Raw genomic sequence first — 19,183 nt, forward strand, 5'->3', positions numbered from 1 at the left:
CTGTATAGACAAACCTTCACATAATAGAACTAATAATTTGAGATATTATTTTTTTTTCTTCTAAGTTACTTTGTACTGAATAAGAGGTTAAAGGTACAAATTGATTAAGTTGTGAATATGTGTTTTAGAATAGTTATCAAAGGCACCAGGATTATAATTTAGTACGCCAGACGCGCGTTTTGTCTACATAAGACTCACCAGTGACGCTCATATCAAAATATTTATAAAGCCAAACAAGTACAAAGTTGAAGAGCATTAGAAGCTTTTCTAATGTTGCAGACAGAATATTCCTTCAAACGTTGACATCTGCTCGAAAATCAACAGCGCATGCGCTGGCACACCCTAAAACTAGATAAAAAAACGTTCTTTATTTTCCCTTGTATTTTCAATCAATAAAATATGATGGCAAAATGAATCTTAATATTTGCTATACATTAATAATTATAAAGAAAAAGCAAATTCAAATTATTACAATGTATATATAAAAATTGCTAACTTTGTTAACATATTGTAGCATCTTTACAAATGACGCATAAACATACAAGTATTGATAGAAGGCATTCATTTAATATAAATTACCAAAAAATATGATACAAAAATGAAGTAAAGCATTCAAGCCTTATATAAAAAAATGAAAATATGGTATGATTGCTAATGATTCAAATCTCACAATAGACCAAATGGCACAGAACTTCTTCAACAATGAGTAAAACATATACTGCATAGTCAGATAGAAAAGGTCCCAAAATGATAACTGAAAAATGTAAGACAAAAGATAATGGCCTGATATACATGTATGTACAAAATAATGAACAAAAAAACAACATATATGATATACAGCAACACATGACAACCACTGAATTACAGGCTCATTCCTTACTCTGGACAGGCACATACAGAATGTGTTAAACATTTCCTATTGATAAGGTATAATTTTAAATGACTAAATTAAGAAAAGACCACAGCCATTAGTAGGAAGAGCGAGCCAGTTGTACAAAGAGGAATAACTCTAGCTGTATTCCTGTGAACAAACAAAAACATTTTTTTTGGGGACATGTAACAATTATAAGATCACCAGTCACAATTAGATTCTTTCCACATTTCAAAGATTTTAAATACATATAGTCATCAATGACGAAATGCAAATATATATATCATACAAATTAATAAAGCATAGAATAAACACATTGGGTTACCTTCTGTAAATATTGTAATAGAATATTATATGCAATGTAGGCAGAGTGTTTCACCTCTTATGAGTATTTTCTGCTTTTTCCAGAAATATTAGAAGATGTGAAATATTTTGAAACGCAAGTCTACACTTATCATATCTCTGTTTTATCATTAAACAGGCTTTCATTCCTTTCTAAGTAGCTACCTCGTTGCCTCAATAGAAGTCTACGAAAATCTAAATAGTTATATAGTTTAACAAATTATATTTTGAGCCAATATGGCAATTATTTTTCAAAAGCATTCTTCTCTTATTCTTATTCGTTTTAAAAGCTTTGAAATATCAATATCAGATACCTATGCTCGTTGTCAATACTAATCACATTTGGTTAGATGCTTGACTACATTAACTGACATGATCATGATGTACATGTACGTGTCATACTAGTAGTTTACTGTTGTAGTATGTGTGTTATAATTCTGTAGAAAACACCTTTGTACTTCTGTTTGCCATATATGAGACCTTCTGATCCCTGGACATTCTTTTCCGTCGATCTATTGAAGAATATCCTTCACAACTATCACCAAACGCACCCTGTAGAACGTTTACATCAAACGCACCCTGTAGCACGTTTACATCTAACGCACCCTGTAGCACGTTTACATCTAACGCACCCTGTAGCACATTAACACCAATCGCACCCTGTAGCACGTTTAAGTTGATGTTGTTATCAGCAGGAGGTACAATGTGTATTTCCGGTATATTGTTGTCATTATCAACGCCTAAGAAAAAAATTATCAGATATAATCATAATAAAGTAAAGGCAAATATTTAATACTAGAGACTCGTCCGGACAAGCGAGAGAAAACAAGAACTATCTTTAAAAAAGATATCCGACGTATTTAAATTTGAGTATATGTTTAAAACTATATCATTTCGATAACCTTCAGAAGCAAAAAAATACCATTTAAATAACGTTTTCTCTGTTTGTGTTCAGTATTCTCGGTCCTCGTATCTTTCTGTTTACATTCACCAAAACCCCGCGGAAATCTCACATCCGTAGGTGCGTTCTAAAAGTCATGTACGTGCGTACAACAAAGTTTACATTAAAAATTATATAATTGTCCCGAATAAACAGCTGTCACGGATGCAAAGAGCTATTGGAGAAACAATTATTTTAATAAAAATATAAATCTTTGTAAGATCTAGTTCAAATATTTATAGTTTTACACTTGCTTTCCATCACGATATAATTAACGAGACGTTTTTTCAAACACAACCAAATCACCAACCATGACAGCATTCTGTCCAATCACAGAAAGGATGTTCGAGCATGCGTATTCTGTTGCCATAGTTAAGCGTCCTTAAGTTCAAAGGGCACAAACCGAAACTATATCGACTACGTCGGAAAAATAAACATGTAAAAATAACATTACACTTCATTAGACGAGTAATTCGACAATTGAAGCCACTTCAGGGATACTCAATGCCCAAATTATTTAAAATCCAAAAGGTAATTAGCCCAGCTTAGACACATGATTCTAATTCCGAGTCTACATGCCTGTGTACTTACTCCTTACTGCTAGCATGAAGGTTAAACAACAAATAACAAATATATGTAAAGTCGTAGGTTAAGAGCCACACAGGAATCGAACACCCGATATCTTGCACGCGAGGCAAGCACGCTATACCCATTGACGAACGAGGCAACCACGATATAGTGTCTAAACATTTCACTTTGTCCCAATTTGGCAAAAATTAAATTAAACCTTCTTGAAAAAGAAAGACTTAGTACAAGTTGTTAAAATGCATATGTTGATTAATGATTTATTGTAAAAATGTTATACCGTTACAATTAAAGTTATTTGATTTTAAATCTCTGTTAGTACCTGCTATTTCAAACTCAACAGTTTTATGAAAGATTACACCGCACATTGGAAGTCTATCAAGCATACTGGAAGTTCATACATTGACATTTCGGTTGAAATATTCGTTACATGTACAATGATACTAACACTTTATAGTTGCATTCAAAGTGGGTTTTTTTTTTTCACTTCACCGGGATTACTTAAAAGCACAGATGTTTAAGCATAAAAGAATAAATATGTGAAACATTAAAATCTATATGGTAACAAAAATGTTTCCATAGTACAAGGATACCCCACTCGCACTAGTTTCAGGTTCATCGAAAACCACCTTGACCAAATCTTTATTGTTATTGTTATTTTGCTGGCTTATTGTCCCATTTTTGTATATACATTTTGTATTACCGTTGTTTTCCGCTATCTGTTGATCTTGATTTATATCCATGCTGAAATAAATGAGGGAAAACATATGAGTTTGATCAATACAACATAAATAACCGAAAAGAAATGTCGTGTTGACTACTGTTGTAACGTTTTGTTACGCGATGCCAAGTGCTGCACTGTTTTGTAACGTGATGTCAAGTGCCTTAACGTTTTATTACGTGATGTCAAGTGCTGCACTGTTTTGTTACGTGATGTCAAGCGTTGTAACATTTTGTTACGTGATGTCAAGTGCTGTAATGTTTTGTTAAGTGATGTCAAGCGGTGTAACGTTTTGTTACGTGATGTCAAGTGTAGAAATGTTGTGTTACGTCATGTCAAGCATATGAACGTTTTGTTTCGTGATGTCAAGCGTTGAAACGTTTTGTTACGTAATGTCAAGTGTTGTAACATTTTGTTACGTGATGTCAAGCATTATAACCTTTTGTTAAGTGATGTCAATCGGTGTAACGTTTTGTATCGTGATGTCAAGCGTTGTAACGTTTTGTTACGTAATGTCAAGTGTTGTAACATTTTTTACGTGATGTCAAGCATTGTAACGTTTTGTTAAGTGATGTCTAGCGGTGTTACGTTTTGTTACATGATGTTAAGTGTGGTAACGTTTTGTTATGTGATGTAAAGAGTTGTAACGTTTTGCTAAGCGAAGTCAAGCGTTGTAACGTTTTGTTTAGTGATGTCAAGCGTTGTAACGTTTTGTTACGTGATGTCAAGTGTGGTAACGTTTTGTTATGTGATGTAAAGCGTTGTAACTTTCTGTTTAGTGTTGTTACTTGTTAAAAAGTGCTGAAAATATTTAAACATGTTGCAAAGTGTAAAAAACGTGATGTAAAGTGTTATATTGTTTTAAACGTGACGTAACCCTAGAAAACTGCTATTGTCTCATAGATTTTATTTCAGCGTTTTCTCATTTGCAATAAGGAGTGACGCCTGCTTTTGAATAATGTTTGCTGTGTTTTTGGTATTAACATTGTACCACGACAATTAAATAACATACGTAAACATTTCACAGTTGATTAGATCTATTACACAAAGTCATGCCATGCAAATAGCAAACACAATCTTTAAGATATTTTAACTACACTATCTAAAACCCAAACCGAGAATAAAATTGAAGCCAAAATCACCAGATTTACTTAACAGAATATAAATAATCATACTCATGGTTATCAGCTTCCATTCTTCCTTTTTTCTCTAAAAAGAAACAATTGTCCATATATATAAAGCGCTTTTTGTGTCCTTAGTTTTGGTATAATACTGGAGATCTCAAACATGTCTCTGTACCTATGTCTGTTTTGTATACATTGCCGTCACAGTATATATGTATGTTTAATGTCAATCGTATAACAATGTTTTTAAATGTGAACACTTTAATAGTCTAATGTAAAATGTCATAGGCTATACTGACAAAAATATTTGACAATCGAACTGTTAAAAAACTTCTAGTAGTCTGATGTTGTTTATTTATAATTGTCATTTTGTTTATTTTCTTTGGTTACATCTTCTGACATCAGACTAGGACTTTTCTTGAACTGTTGGTGACCATCTGCTGTTGTCTGCTCTATGGTCGGGTTGTTGTCTCTTTGACACATTCCCAATTTCCATTCTCAATTTTATGAACACCTCGATCTAGCAGATACTTCCTCCTGGTAGAACATTTGATTTATCATACTATTGATCTAATATCTTTGGTATGGGTATTTATTGAAGGTACCGAACATAAGACATGAATGTAAAGCTGAAAATGGTACATTATAAGACCAAGTCATTTGTATTCAGATATCGCTTTTGCGTCTAGTTGTGTAACAAAGGTTAAACTCACAGAGTACCGATCATGATAGAATAACTCTTATTCAAAAACTATGATGATTGAATAGATCCATTAAGGTCATTCAGAGAATTTTAGGGTCGAAAAAATATTTGTTTATGTCCAATATCGAAAAGTATATTCATGATTATGAGGCAATGTTCATGAAACATTAGAAACAGGTAGTAAGCAAGTACGTTTTCATTCGGTTTCCATCCAATAGTACGGTATGGAATTTTCCATAGAAAGCATTGTTTTTGTGATTGCTGTGTACCAAATAATTCATACAAAAGTCAAAACTTGCATTTGTCTATCGTACATGTCCGTGAGTCGTTTAGTAATTCGTGTTTATAAATCGTTACCATCCACATCATAGTCGTTAACATAAAAGGTACAAGGTTTAGCTTTCTTAAAAGCTGTGGACTGCTTCGTGCTATCCTAATTTGATGTAATATGTGTGCATGTGGTATTTTTAGATAGCTGATTGATATAAAATGGATTTACTTTAAGAGTTTGCTTTATGAGTGTGCCTCTCTAGATTAGGAGAAGTTATAAAATACAGATAATGCTTTTTTGAAAACGTTGTATAGGAACATTGGTTCTAGAAAAAACAAATCATGCATATTGCAGATTGACAAAGCAAATAAACGTGAATTGATAATTGATATTTCAATATTGAATTTCAGTGTGCAATATATGCATAATAAAACAAACATGAATTAATGACTATTGATCGGAACTGATGTAATTTCCCGGCTTTTAATGACTTATCCTGAACGAGAAAAGTCTGTAATTCTTTATCTCATTTAAACAATTGGTTGTTGCTGATGCTCAGTCGCATCATAACGTAACCAATCAGTGTTCAATCATTATTTCAAGATGGCGTGTATGTCTAATGCTACAAAATAGCTCCGCACCGTGATGCAACAGAAAACACACATCACCACGATTTGGCTCAATCGGAACAAAAATACCAATTATGAAAAACACATTTGTTTTGTTATCAAAAGTCATTTGTGTTCATTTAAATACCAGGTTTTTTTTTCATAAATACTCGTTGAATCAAGTACATTATGTATTTAAGATGGAAATACCTATGATAGAATAGCACCAGAAACATCCAAACACTCCGCTGATACAGAACATAATCGCTGTAAATACACTCGTCCCATAAATCACTGCCGAATGCTGGCTTTCCGTATCTATAACATTATTAATTAACAATATTGTAGTCTTGAATGCCTGATTGTTTACATTAGTTGTAATTGGTTTAAGTAAGACAGTACACGTTCACGTCAATTCTGTGTTTTTGTTAGATGTATTTTTATTTGAATCCATTGGATCCGTTTTGTATTTGCATCTATTTTTTATAGTTTGTTCTGTTGTACTGTTACTGTTACATCACTGCCCCGGGTTAGTGGGAGGGTTTGGCGACAACACACTAGTTTATCCCCGCCACATTCTGTATGTGCCTGTCCCATGTCAGGAGTCTGTAATTTAGGTATTGTCGTTTATTGCTGTGTAACATATATGATTTTCATTTTTTACTTTGTATATAAATTAGACCGTTAGTTTTCTAGTTTGATCTGCTTTGCATTTGTCATTCCGTGGTGGTTTATAGCTAATTATGTTGTCTATGGTGGATACTTGTCTCATTTGCAATCATAAAACATATTTTTAAATATCCTACAAAAGTCTGCGATTGCACAACGTCGTTACCAATATCTGCTATCGTCAATCGGAGAGTTGTCAGCAGAGATAATCCTTTCAAAAGAGGCGTTACATGGCAATTTACATTCGTATCTGTCATTTGTGTTTGTATCCTTTTATTCAAACTTGAATTTCAAAAGATATTGAAAAGTTAAATGGAATTACTAGATATACCACGTTGGTACCCCATGCCATTGAAGTTATGCTTTTATTATAAAAACTTTCCAGCAATATAAATGGAGGCAATTACAACGTGACTACAAGTAAATGAGAACTACAGCTCAATCCATCCAATCTATGGACCATCCGAGGCAAACTCTGCTCGTTTATTGATAGAAATAACAGGTTTGCAAAATGATTAAGCTGTTCAGCAGAATTGGATTTCAAGTAAAATAATTGTGTTTACCTTCTGCTGAAACCTTCTGTTGTTTCGTGAAGCTACTGTGTCCCATCTTGTTCAATGCTTTAATTCTTACTAAGTAGTCAATATTAGGAGCTGCTATAAAATTCGTGCTTAAAATATTTTCCTCAATTTGTATCCTGTCCCACTTTGTTCCTGTCACTTTTCGATACTCAAGCTCATACGTCGTTGTATAACCTCCATCAAAAACTGATTCCCATTTAACGAGAATGCCATTGGATGTTCTCTTAACAGTGATTATTTTTGGCGTTCTCGGAGGACCTACAGGAAAATATGAAAAACAAAATGTTCTCTCTTAACGTAATACTCAAAACGCCGTTATAAATGGATAATGTTTTAATATGCTATTTTGCGAATTCCCGTAATTGACCCTGTAGTTAGAGATCTCTTTTTAGCTTTTCCCATCACTTTGCGTCCGTCTTCCGTCGTCCGTCGTCGTCCGTCGTCGTTAACTTTTTCAAAAATCTTCTCCTCTGAAACTACTTGGTCAAATTAAACCAAAATTGGCCACAATCATCTTTGGGGTATCTAGTTTAAAAAATGTGTCCGGTGACCCAGCCATCAATTCAAGATAAATAGAATATAGGGTTAAAATGAAGTTTTTGGCTTATAACTCAAAAACCAAAGCATTTAGAGCAAATCTGACATGGGGGTAAAATTGTTCATTAGGTCTAGATCTATCTTCCCTTAAATTTTCAGATGTTGTTGTTGGGTTGCCGCCCCTGAATCGGTAATTTTAAGGAAAGTGCTGTTTTTTGGTTATTATCTTGAATATCATTATATCATTATACATAAAGATAATTAGTAGTTATCAAAGGTACTAATTATACTGTAAACAGCAATAATGTTCAGCAAAGTAAGATTTACAAATAAGTCAACATGACCGAAATGGTCAATTGCCCCCTAAGGAGTTATATAGTCAATTTTTTACAATTTTCATGAAATTTGTAAATTTTTATTAACATTTTCCACTGAAACTACTTCACTAAGTTCATTATAGATAGAGATAATTGTAAGCAGCAAGACAATTTAGTAAAGTAAAATGTATAAACACATCACCATCACCAAAACACAATTTTGTCATGAATCCATCTGCTTCCTTTGTTTAATATTCACATAGACCAAGGTGAGCGACACAGGGTCTTTAGAGCCTCTAGTTTAGTTGTCTCCCTTTGCTGTGTTGAGGGACATTAATTTTTATTTACAATCGAGAGCTAACTTAAAGAGAAAATTTACCTTAGCGTTATGGTAGTAATCTTTAAAGTTTTCAAATCTTTTAATTACATGAATCTGTTGTTAAGTTAAATACTTCTGACATCAGAAATTATTTTTTCTTGAAAAATATGTTAAACCACCGATACATCACTTTCAATGCATCATGCATTGCATTTGCAAAAGCCAATTTTTCGCCGATATGGAACCAGTCTACGATTGACAAAGGGAAGTAATTTGTTTAAAAAGTGTGTAATAGCAGAATCAAATCGGTAATTGACAAATGGACTATTGCAGACCTTTGTATGAATTGATCGTCAACAATTTTTTACTGGTTTTGGTTTAATCTCAATATAAACAATTATCAGTAGATGGTATGAATATAAAAAAAGGAAGATGTGGTATGATTTCCAATGAAACAACTCTCTACAAGAGACTAAAATGACATAAATTAACAACTATACGTTACCGAACAGTCTTCAATAATGAACAAAGCCTATATTGCATATTCAGATATAAAAGGCCCCGAAATGACAATGTAAAACAATCTAAACGATTTATACAGTATCTGTTTTTAAATATTCTAATTGAGTGTCCCTGGTAAAGTTTAATAAGGACAATCGCATTTGGTCTGATCATGGAATTAATAGGAGTTGAGTGGAAACGTACATCATGTCGCATTGGTTTTCTGAATTGTAATACAAGTTAAATACCAGTCAATTCTCAAACATTCAAGAAATACATAAACCTGACTGCAATTTTCTTCGATTTATCACAATCTGTAGTTTTCCGTTCAATTTTATTTCAAGGATATGTGTGTCTCTTAATCATCTGTCGGGATTTGAACTACAACCATAACATTGTATCCGACCATTATTTTCAAATAGTACACATACATCTAAAACCTGAAAATTTGCACTACACAAGTTTATTATGTCAACTATTCTCAAAATATAAACAATCGACCTTGACACACTGGTGGTGATAATGTCTGTGAGTAAACAAATTATGTAAACGCACGGACGGACAAGTACATTATGTACATAATAGCAGTTATTGTATAGTGCATGAAAACGCAAATAAAGGCACCAGTAGTATACGGCTGTTCAAAAATCGTAAATCTATGGACAAAAAACGAAATCGGGGAAAACAAACTAAAACTGAGGGAAACGCATTAAATATAAGAGGAGAACAACGACACAACATTCAAATGTAACACACATAGCAACGGACTAATCATTATACAAAATCCGATGAGAATAACCAATATAACATCAAAACCAAATACCTGAATTTGTGATAGAAAAGTACCGTGACACGTCTTATAGTAATGTGAATTCACACTCAAATATAGGAGAAAACAAACGACACAACGTACGGAAACACAACGTAAAAATGTTACACATACAGAAACGAACTATGTTATAACAATGGCCATTTTCCTGACTTGGTACAGGACATTTTTAAAGAAAAAAATGGTGGGTTGAACCTGGTTTTGTGGCATGCCAAACTTCGCACTTTAATGGCATTGTTAAATATAGCATTAAAATGACAACATAATAATACAGAACTTCAATACAAATAAATAGGAGAACGTATTAGACAAAGAAAAACTTGAATAATAGATAACAAAAGGCATCAGGTTTAAAATTCAATACGTCAAAACCGCGCCTCGTTCACACAAGACTTACCAGTGAAGCCCAGATATAAAAGTTCGAAAGTCAAAAAAGGGTACAAAGTTGTACAGCTCTGAGGATCAAAAATTGAAAAAGGTTGTGCCAATCTTATAAATAAGAATTTTATGGTATAAGGTACACCACAGTACCTGCACAGCTAAAAATACAAAAGCAAAGTAACAGCGTTTTATTGCTGTTCCTCAACTTAAATTCACAACTCTAGCAAACTAAAAAAAAATGAAAAAAAAAGAAGGTTCCAGTATAGAACAATCATAATATACTGGGGAATATTATATCACAATTTTACGAGGATTGCAAATCGTGAAAAGAAATTTTTAAAATTAACGTTGTATGTGTTTATATACTAATTAATCGTTTTCATGTTCTGAAAACTCATTGCCCTTTATGACTTTCGAACAGCGGTATACTTGGTTTTTTTTTGTATTATAATACATTTGAAAATGCATTTTCTTGGTATTTTGACCTACCTGCATAAAGTAGCTGTATGATAAAAGAACTGGAGCCATATTCGTTCTGTACTGTCACTGTATAGTTATGAAAATCCTCTGGTTTTGTTTTATATATTGTTAGAGTACAACGATAACCTTTGGTGTACACCATCTTGTTGTGGAATTCTGTTTCTATTATTTGACTCTTACGAGTCATTGTTGATCTGTCTATTTTCGTCTCTTCTGAACCTTCTCTGAACCATGTTGTTGACAATATTTTTGAAGAACTCATCACATCAACGAACAGACTCGATGTATTATCGATATAACCGATTTGTTCAGGTTTGCTTTGTTCTGTAAACACGGGACTTTCTGGAATAAAATTCAAAAAACAATGTTCGTTAAAATATCAAGTAACATAGTTGAGGGACTTGGTGGGTTCACAAAATACAGAAGCATAGACAAAACGTGCAAAACAATTGGCTAAGATAATAAAGATTAGAGAACAATAGGTAAAAACAATAGGAGTAGACACCATGGACAATAACAGGTAAACAATAAAAAAGCTTGAGAAAAGTATATAAACAAATTCAACCTTTCATAGTTCAAATAAATCTATGCATAAGCTGTTTGTTGTCTTAAACTATATGTGTTCTAATTTTGTTAACACTTACAAGGGACGGCCAATTGACAATACAATTCACTTCACCTGTTCAACAAGAAAATTTTACAAGAATTGTTGGAAAGACTCGCGGTGCTGATGTTTTCAGAATAATAGTACAAGGATGCGTAATTGAAAGAACAAATCTTCAATACATATAGTATCTACTGAAAAAACAATTCACATTTCCATAAAACTACTTGTACATGTACATAGCGGTTTAGTCTGCCCATTCAAAGATATTCCTCTTTAATCTGATAACTGAATTGCCCGAAATCTTCAAATGAAACAAAGCATTCAAAATTTATAAACATATATGTGAAAATAGAATTATACGCAATTTTCAGGATATTATTAACTGGATTTTACTTTGAGCTTGACCAATATGTGTAACAAAGTACTTATTATTGCAAATTAATTTAATCCAGAAACTGAATTACTTTGTCATGCAACGAAGTGATTGACTATGTCTAAATGAGTTTTCCTAGTGTACCTTTTATGATAACTTGAATTTTTCCTGTTTGCCATAGTTTATCGTCAGTAGAACGTATTCCATTAGAGACATTGCAAACATATACACCACCATTTTCATACGCCTTAGCGGTACCAGTGAAGGATGAAATATTTAGTCTTCCTTCCTTGGATCCATTTAAATGACGAATAACTGTGTTAACATCAGATATATGTTTCCATTCTCCAAAGGTAAAATTATTGGGATTTCCAGATACATTGCAATTGACCGATATGTTTTGGTTGTTCTCGGAGAATGAAACCGAATACTTTTCAATCACTGGTGCGTCTATGAAATTAAATATACATAAATTTACTATGACAAGATATAAATGGAAACAACATAAACAAATTGCTAATGTCGTATTTAAGTCATTGATACTGCAAATAAACTACGAAAACAAACCAAAAAATCTCTATTAGCTGAGTTTAATTAAAGTAAGTTGTAAGAAATGGTCAAATTAAATGGTCCTAAGGCTTTAAGTTTCTGACATAATCATCCAGCAACTTCGTTTCTGTTTAGCAGTAGAACAATTTTTTTTCTCGATTGATTCTTACTTGTCTTCAGGATTGATGGCTATGACATTGACTTTTTTAATTAAAAAGTGATGTGCTGTAACAGCAAATGAAACAACTGTCCATTAAGAGAGAAGAGTGCTACACATTACCTTTCAACAAACTCATCATAGATTCATTTTTAAACTGATGAAAGCGTTTCTTTGTTTACATTGAATATGACTTCATAACTTGAATAACGTCACAACTAAATCCCTAACAACAGAACCAAAATCGGAAACGTTACGGTATTTCCGTTTATTCTATTAACATGATTGAATTAAAAATAATATTTCATACAGACTTCGTCCCCATTCACAGGTATTGCCTGTCTCATACTAAGAAACCTTTTAATTTTATATTTATTTACATTTACATTTTGAAAGTTTACTTTCAATTAAATGTGGTTGTTGCTTATATACTTACATAAAACATTTATTTCTATAGTATCTCTAGCTTTACCAGCCTCGTTTTCAGCAGTACAAGTAAAGTTGCCATTGTCCATTCGTGAAGTGACATTGATTTGTAGGACCTTTAACGAGTGGTTCAGGTACTTTCCATTATGTAGCCACCTATATCTACTTATGACATTAGTACTACCCTCCTCGTCATTGCATCTTAATTCTATAGGGTTTCCTGCCATGGTGGTGTTGTTTGGATATGCTTGTATGGTTATGTTAGGTTTATCTACGATAAAAGAGACTGTTCTGTTTAATAATAAATTAAAACATGTTGTTATTCTTTTTGCTCATGTGCTTTGTTTATATGCCTTTGTACTTTCTTTGTTGGTACATTCGTTTGATTTTATACTGATTAAGGCTTTGACACAAAGTTCACTGCTGTACCCCTTTTTATGACATTATACCTTTTATAAAATTAAGAATGGACATGCGGAATGTGTCAAAAAGACAACAACCCGACCACTAGAGGAAAACAGCCGAAGGGCACTTATAATTTTTAAATACAGCGAGAAAATATCGCACCTGTAGAGTTCCTCAGATGGCCCCTAAACTAAAATGTGTACTAGTTAAGTGATAATGGGTGTCATACTCAACTCATTGGAATATATAAAAGAAACGGAAATTAAAAATCATACAAGATCAACAAATGCCGGAAGATCCTTGCTTATGTCTTTTTTTTTGTTTGTTCGCACATCGTAAATGCGATTGTCATATGCATACAAATGAGAAGTTAAGCTAGCTTTAAAACCAGGTTCACTCACCATTTTATACATACGAAAATGCATGTACAAAGTCAGGAATATGAAAGTTGTTATACATTCGTTTAATGTGTTTCAGCTTTTGATGTTGCCTTGTGATTGGGTAATGTCCGTTTTTACGTTTCCATCAAGTCGGAACTTTTTTGTTATTTTGATTCTAGCTCCGTTGACGAGTTTGTTGTATACGAAACATGCGTCTATTTCACGTACAAAACTATCGTTAATCCAGATATTTATGAAAGGTAAATGTCCGATTTGACATATTTCAAATTGTGATGATTGGAAAATGTACACCATAAAATATTATTAGTTGGCATGTCGGTCACGCTGTGAATAATATGTATAAACATTTCAATGACACTTTGTTGTGGTCTCATTGTTATTAACTGACAATTCTGTTACGCTTTTGAACTTTGGTCTATTGCTACTGCTCGACCGTAATGATACACCATCGATCGACACTATTATGTTAAAATGTCATATATATTTAATGACGTTTTCATTACACAATATTTTACTGTCCTATTGTAAAAGTACTTGCATCTTAGTTGAAGTTGAACTGTATAAGATAAAACATGTTCATCACCACTCAGAGCAAAGCATGTGAAGTTTCTGCCCTCATCATAATGATCTGGAACAAGTTGAAATTTAACAGAACCAGGACCACCTTTTACCATTTCCGTTTCGTCCCCATCCTTTATTATAAGAGTTTCTTCAGGTACACCACTGGTCACTGTGCAAGTCGTCGACATATTTTGTCCTACCACACCAACTACTCTATGTGGTTCTGTTTCTTCTATGATTTTGATGTTGGAAGGATCTACTATAGAGACGTATACTACTATGATGGTTTTCGTTCAAATGTTAAAAACTAAGCTACATGTATGTCATTTAGTTATGTTGTTGTTGCGTAAACCTTTTTTATTTTGGTTCACAGCTTTTTAAAAGCAACATATGGGATCAAATACAATTAAGAATTAGAATGGGGAATTTGTCAAAGAAATAAGAAACCTATGCAAAACGCAGAAGACAACTCAATGCCACCAATGGCCTTCAACACATCGATCAAATCTTTCACCCGGAATGTTGCTACAGCTGAGTAGAGTAAAGTGTGATTTTGGACTAATGAAAAATAGAATATTGTTAATCAGTTTTGAGAAAAAAAGAAAGATCATAGATATTTCTGTAATATTCATCTATTCATGAAGCATATAAGTAATACATACGAACAAACCTTGCGTCTGTAAATAGTTAACATAGATACCTGGATTTTGATTTAATACGCCAGACGCGTGTATCGTCTAAATTAGACTCATATGTGACGCTCCAATCAAGATACTAATGAAGCAAGACAAGTACACAGTTGAATAGCATTAAATTGTAACTTCCATTTAAAAACATTTTTTTTAATTTAAATTGATGCTGCCAAAGATATATCGTTCTTAAACAACATACAAATTTATTGTATACGTCAACTCTTATATTATCTTGTACTTATATCAGTTTAATATGAACTTTTAACGGTATAATATGAATCTGTTTAGGTTAAACTGACCTCAGACGAAGTCTTGAATGCTTTTTTGGTGTACATGATATTTTGCATAATATTATACATAAAATTAAATCATTAACCGTCAATACATGTCTATATATATATACATAACTTTCATATACTTAAATATCCTCTGTATCACGCAATCGTTAAAACCAATAAAAATAGAAGGCTTAACCATATGTAATATGACAGAATATACTTTTTATACGTAATAATGAGATTAAAGCCATATAACACTTCTTGATGATGCATGTAATACTCATCTAGATGAAAGTTGGGTTTTTGGGGTTTATTTGTATGCATATATCTTTATCAGCCTACTTACTTGCTTGTTTCAGCTGGATATCATAAGTATCTAGTATGTTTCTGGTACAACGATAAACCTGAAAGTCAAAACTTGTGACGTTGTATATTATCAAGCTGTACTTTTCAGAAACAGCCAGTCTCTTTGCAGACGGATAATCAGGATTGGCAACTTTATAATTTGTGATCGAAACTAAATTTCTTTCTCTGATACCACCAACCCATGTTCTGACAGGATAAAATGGACATGTTATGTTTGCTCTCCTACCCAACCTTGCATATGACGTATTCATTGATAGTGATTCTAAAAAAAAAAAAAAAATTTAACATTAATTGTGCAAGTATCTATCAAATTTGAAAATACGTTTGATGAAACTAATATAGATTTTGTTTGTTTGTTGTGTATACATTGTATATTTGGCTCAGTGAGTACTGTAAGTAAAATATTGCACTTGCTGACTTTGTAATATTTTTCCTCTATTTTTCCTCTATTTTTTTAAATTTTGGAATGAAATCTTTTGAAATTAAAATAAACAATCAATAAATCAGTTTATCTTTTTTTGATTTCTGTATATCAATACTTCAAACAGTATCTTGTGATTGTGTGTACGAACTCACATTATATTAGATAAATTAAAAAAAAAATCTCGTTATTGAAAAGGGTAACAATTAAAAGTCATCTGCAGATATTAAAGATTAAAGAAAATATCACTAGTTAAAATGAAAACGTAGTAAAGTAGTGGTATACCTAACTGTAAATCTATTCATGAAATATAATCTATCCGTTGATAAAAAAAATACCCTAGTGTACATGTACATATTCAAGGAGTATGTGTTTTTCTGTAGTTAAAAGTAACAGCAATAATAGTTTTATCATTTGGTTTGTTTTTGCTGTTGCTGTTGATAGTAGTTGTATTACATAGTTTTAGTTGAGTAAATCAATTGTTTTGTTAATAGCAGTAGCAGAAGTAGTAATTTAAAAAGAAGGAGAAAGAGGGAAACAAGAAGTAGTGGTCGCAGTAGCATTGTTGTTCTGTTGCTAGTAGTTATAGAATAGATATTGTTGATTTTGTTGTTGTTGTCATGTTTCGTGGCAGAAGTAGTAGTAGTAGAAGTAATGACGTTTGTGTCATTTGTAGTTCTAGAAGTAGTATGTATGTGCAGTACAATGTTTGTAGTATAGCAGATGTATTTGTTGATAGTGTAAGAATTAGAAATTGCATATCATTTAAGACCTGGGTTGTTTGAAAAGTAAAACTCGCCTTTTCAGGCGCAACAAATAAATACATTTTATCAAATGAAAATAGCATAAGTATCAATTATAGAGTACAAGTAATTTAATGGACATAAATATATGATTTTAAATATTGCTTTAAAGAACTTTTGTCAAGTTTCAAAGTGTATTGTGTTTTCTAACATTGTTTCATTATTTTACTTTTATAAACCGAATAATTTGATATTATACAAAATATATTGTATATCATTATTCATAAATTGTAGACTATATGCTTTTATAAGAGTTGAAGAAATTCACGTAGGATAGAAATTACTCAAGAAAGAAAATAAACATTTAAATATCTACTCATTGTCCCCTACCTGTTCTTACTAAAACACAAGCGGATATCAAAAGCAGACAGATCATTCTACAAGCGTGTGTATATAGACCTACAATATATATCATGTTATACTATATACACGTTGTAAAGTAATTAAGGTGAATATTTCCTTATATTATGCATATTGTGTACTTTGAAATTGTTATTTTGTAGGTGAATTACCTTCGTGTAAGACCTTGAAATTGCTTTGCATTTTTTTTTTAATTGCTGCTGTCAAAGAAGATATTTGTTCATGGTATAGACTATCTAACTGTAATATGAAGGTTTCATTGATATGATGTTTATGCCTTTAATTTTTGGCTCTTTGAAAATAAATTGTGTGACAAATGGTTTGAAACATAGAAATGCATTTGCAAGTTATTATTTTGAAAACACAGAAACTAACTGATAATTAGTTTTTAATCTGTATAATTATAGTGACTTTTAGATGTGATTATCCTCAATGGGACACGTTTTGTCCTTCCCTTGTCTTTCTAATATGACAACACTCGACAAAAAAGGGGAACTTTGTATTGCGTGAAGGGCTGGAAGAAACATATTTAAACATATAAAAATGCACTCAAGTTCTGGCTTATGTAGAAAAAACGACTAAAGAAAACACAAATGTTAATAATATTACGAATTATGAAAATGGAAAATGAATTACCTGAAACTTTCATTTTATTCTATCATTTTTTATTTAAACACATGTTAGATATTTCCCTTTTCCTGTGTATTTATCATAACATGTTTTTCCGTTCGACAAATTCCTCTTTTTCAATTAATATTTCCGTATATGACCTGATTCAATGAAAATTATTCATCATTTATAGTTAATAATTGACATCATCGTGATTAATTCGGTTGCACGACATGACGATATAAAACTTTGATTTACAACTCATATAAGGAACAGTAATTGAAACGGCAAACCATTAGTACCTAATATATAATATGTTGTATTTCTAGTTTCAATAGGTATTGTCAAACCACATTCTCTAGCATAAATCAAATGTGGATACTTAAAATGGTTTTGAGTAAAGTACATACAATTGTTTCTCTTTTAATTTGTAAAAGTATTAAAATACTTAATTCTTCTACCCTTAATATAGGTATTCCGTATTCAAACCCTTTAAAAAAAATAAACTCGGTAATTAAAAGACGCAACTAGTTCTGCTATGTTTCCTAAAAAAAAAGCCACTGGCAACGTAGATACAAGTACCTTGCATTATCTAAGCAAAGATAAATTGACTGCAGAAGGTATCTTCATTTACATTAATCTATGCAGCAAAACAATATCAAGTTCTTATATTCTGTATTGACGTTATATACATCTAAACATTGACTAAACGGGATCGGTTGGAAACAAAGTTTTAAAACAAAAGAGAAGATTACTGCTTCCTAATTATGATCTGCATGACCCCCAGATCTTTTCTAAGGCATAATCTACCAAATAAGTCTCATCACCAGTTTTGTACTTGCATAAGCATATATGACGGGTGTCACATGTAGAACAATATATGCGTATCGTTTCAGAACATCTATTGTTATTTCCTGTTTTTGATGAGTTTGTGTTGTTTAAATTTTTACGTTGTGTTTCATGTACTGTTTTTTTGTCTTTGATTGATTTTCGTTTTTGTCCATTGTACTGTTAGTATTTTTTCGAAGTATCGTTCTCCCATCTGTAAATCTATCAATCGCTTTGAGAATGGGTACTAGTAGTTGTTCAGTATGAATAATAGACGTTTACGTTCACCAACACTAGTTGTCCCTTCAATACTGTTAATACGTTTTACAATATGCAATTTAATATGCAATCAATACTCTGTCTGTATACACGACAAGAAGGATGACAAAATCCTAATTAAATAGCATCGGAGATTTAAGGTTGGTATTTCCGTCCACAAAAAGATAGGCACAGATAAACAAAAAAAAGGTAACGATAATACATAAATGAATGTCAAAAGACACTGAGTGAAATCTCTCACAGACTAAAATTTTATGCTAGACTTATTATTAGCTGTACTTTAGAGTAG

At 32.1% G+C, this 19,183-nt stretch overlaps 1 protein-coding gene across 2 annotated transcripts; it reads right to left on the reverse strand.

Moving 5' to 3' along the window:
• Positions 1-255: 255 nt before the first annotated feature.
• On the reverse strand, positions 256-17,925 carry LOC139528890 (neural cell adhesion molecule 1-A-like). 2 transcript variants are annotated; one of them, XM_071325128.1, is made up of 13 exons: positions 17,815-17,925; positions 17,149-17,217; positions 15,575-15,856; positions 14,236-14,517; positions 12,902-13,162; positions 11,904-12,209; positions 10,789-11,121; positions 7,398-7,673; positions 6,376-6,483; positions 4,635-4,668; positions 3,442-3,482; positions 1,873-1,953; positions 1,640-1,792 (listed from the first exon to the last, which is right to left on the reverse strand). In XM_071325128.1, exons 1-13 carry the CDS (start codon positions 17,825-17,827, stop codon positions 1,782-1,784), a joined length of 2,097 nt encoding a protein of 698 aa, XP_071181229.1. In that variant the 5' UTR covers positions 17,828-17,925; the 3' UTR covers positions 1,640-1,781. The 2 variants fall into 2 exon arrangements, with proteins under 2 accessions (XP_071181228.1, XP_071181229.1); XM_071325127.1 differs by having other exon boundaries at positions 256-1,953; positions 17,815-17,860.
• Positions 17,926-19,183: the final 1,258 nt, after the last annotated feature.

The sequence above is a fragment of the Mytilus edulis genome, chromosome 6 (genome assembly GCF_963676685.1).
Source record: "Mytilus edulis chromosome 6, xbMytEdul2.2, whole genome shotgun sequence".
Taxonomy (NCBI): domain Eukaryota; kingdom Metazoa; phylum Mollusca; class Bivalvia; order Mytilida; family Mytilidae; genus Mytilus; species Mytilus edulis.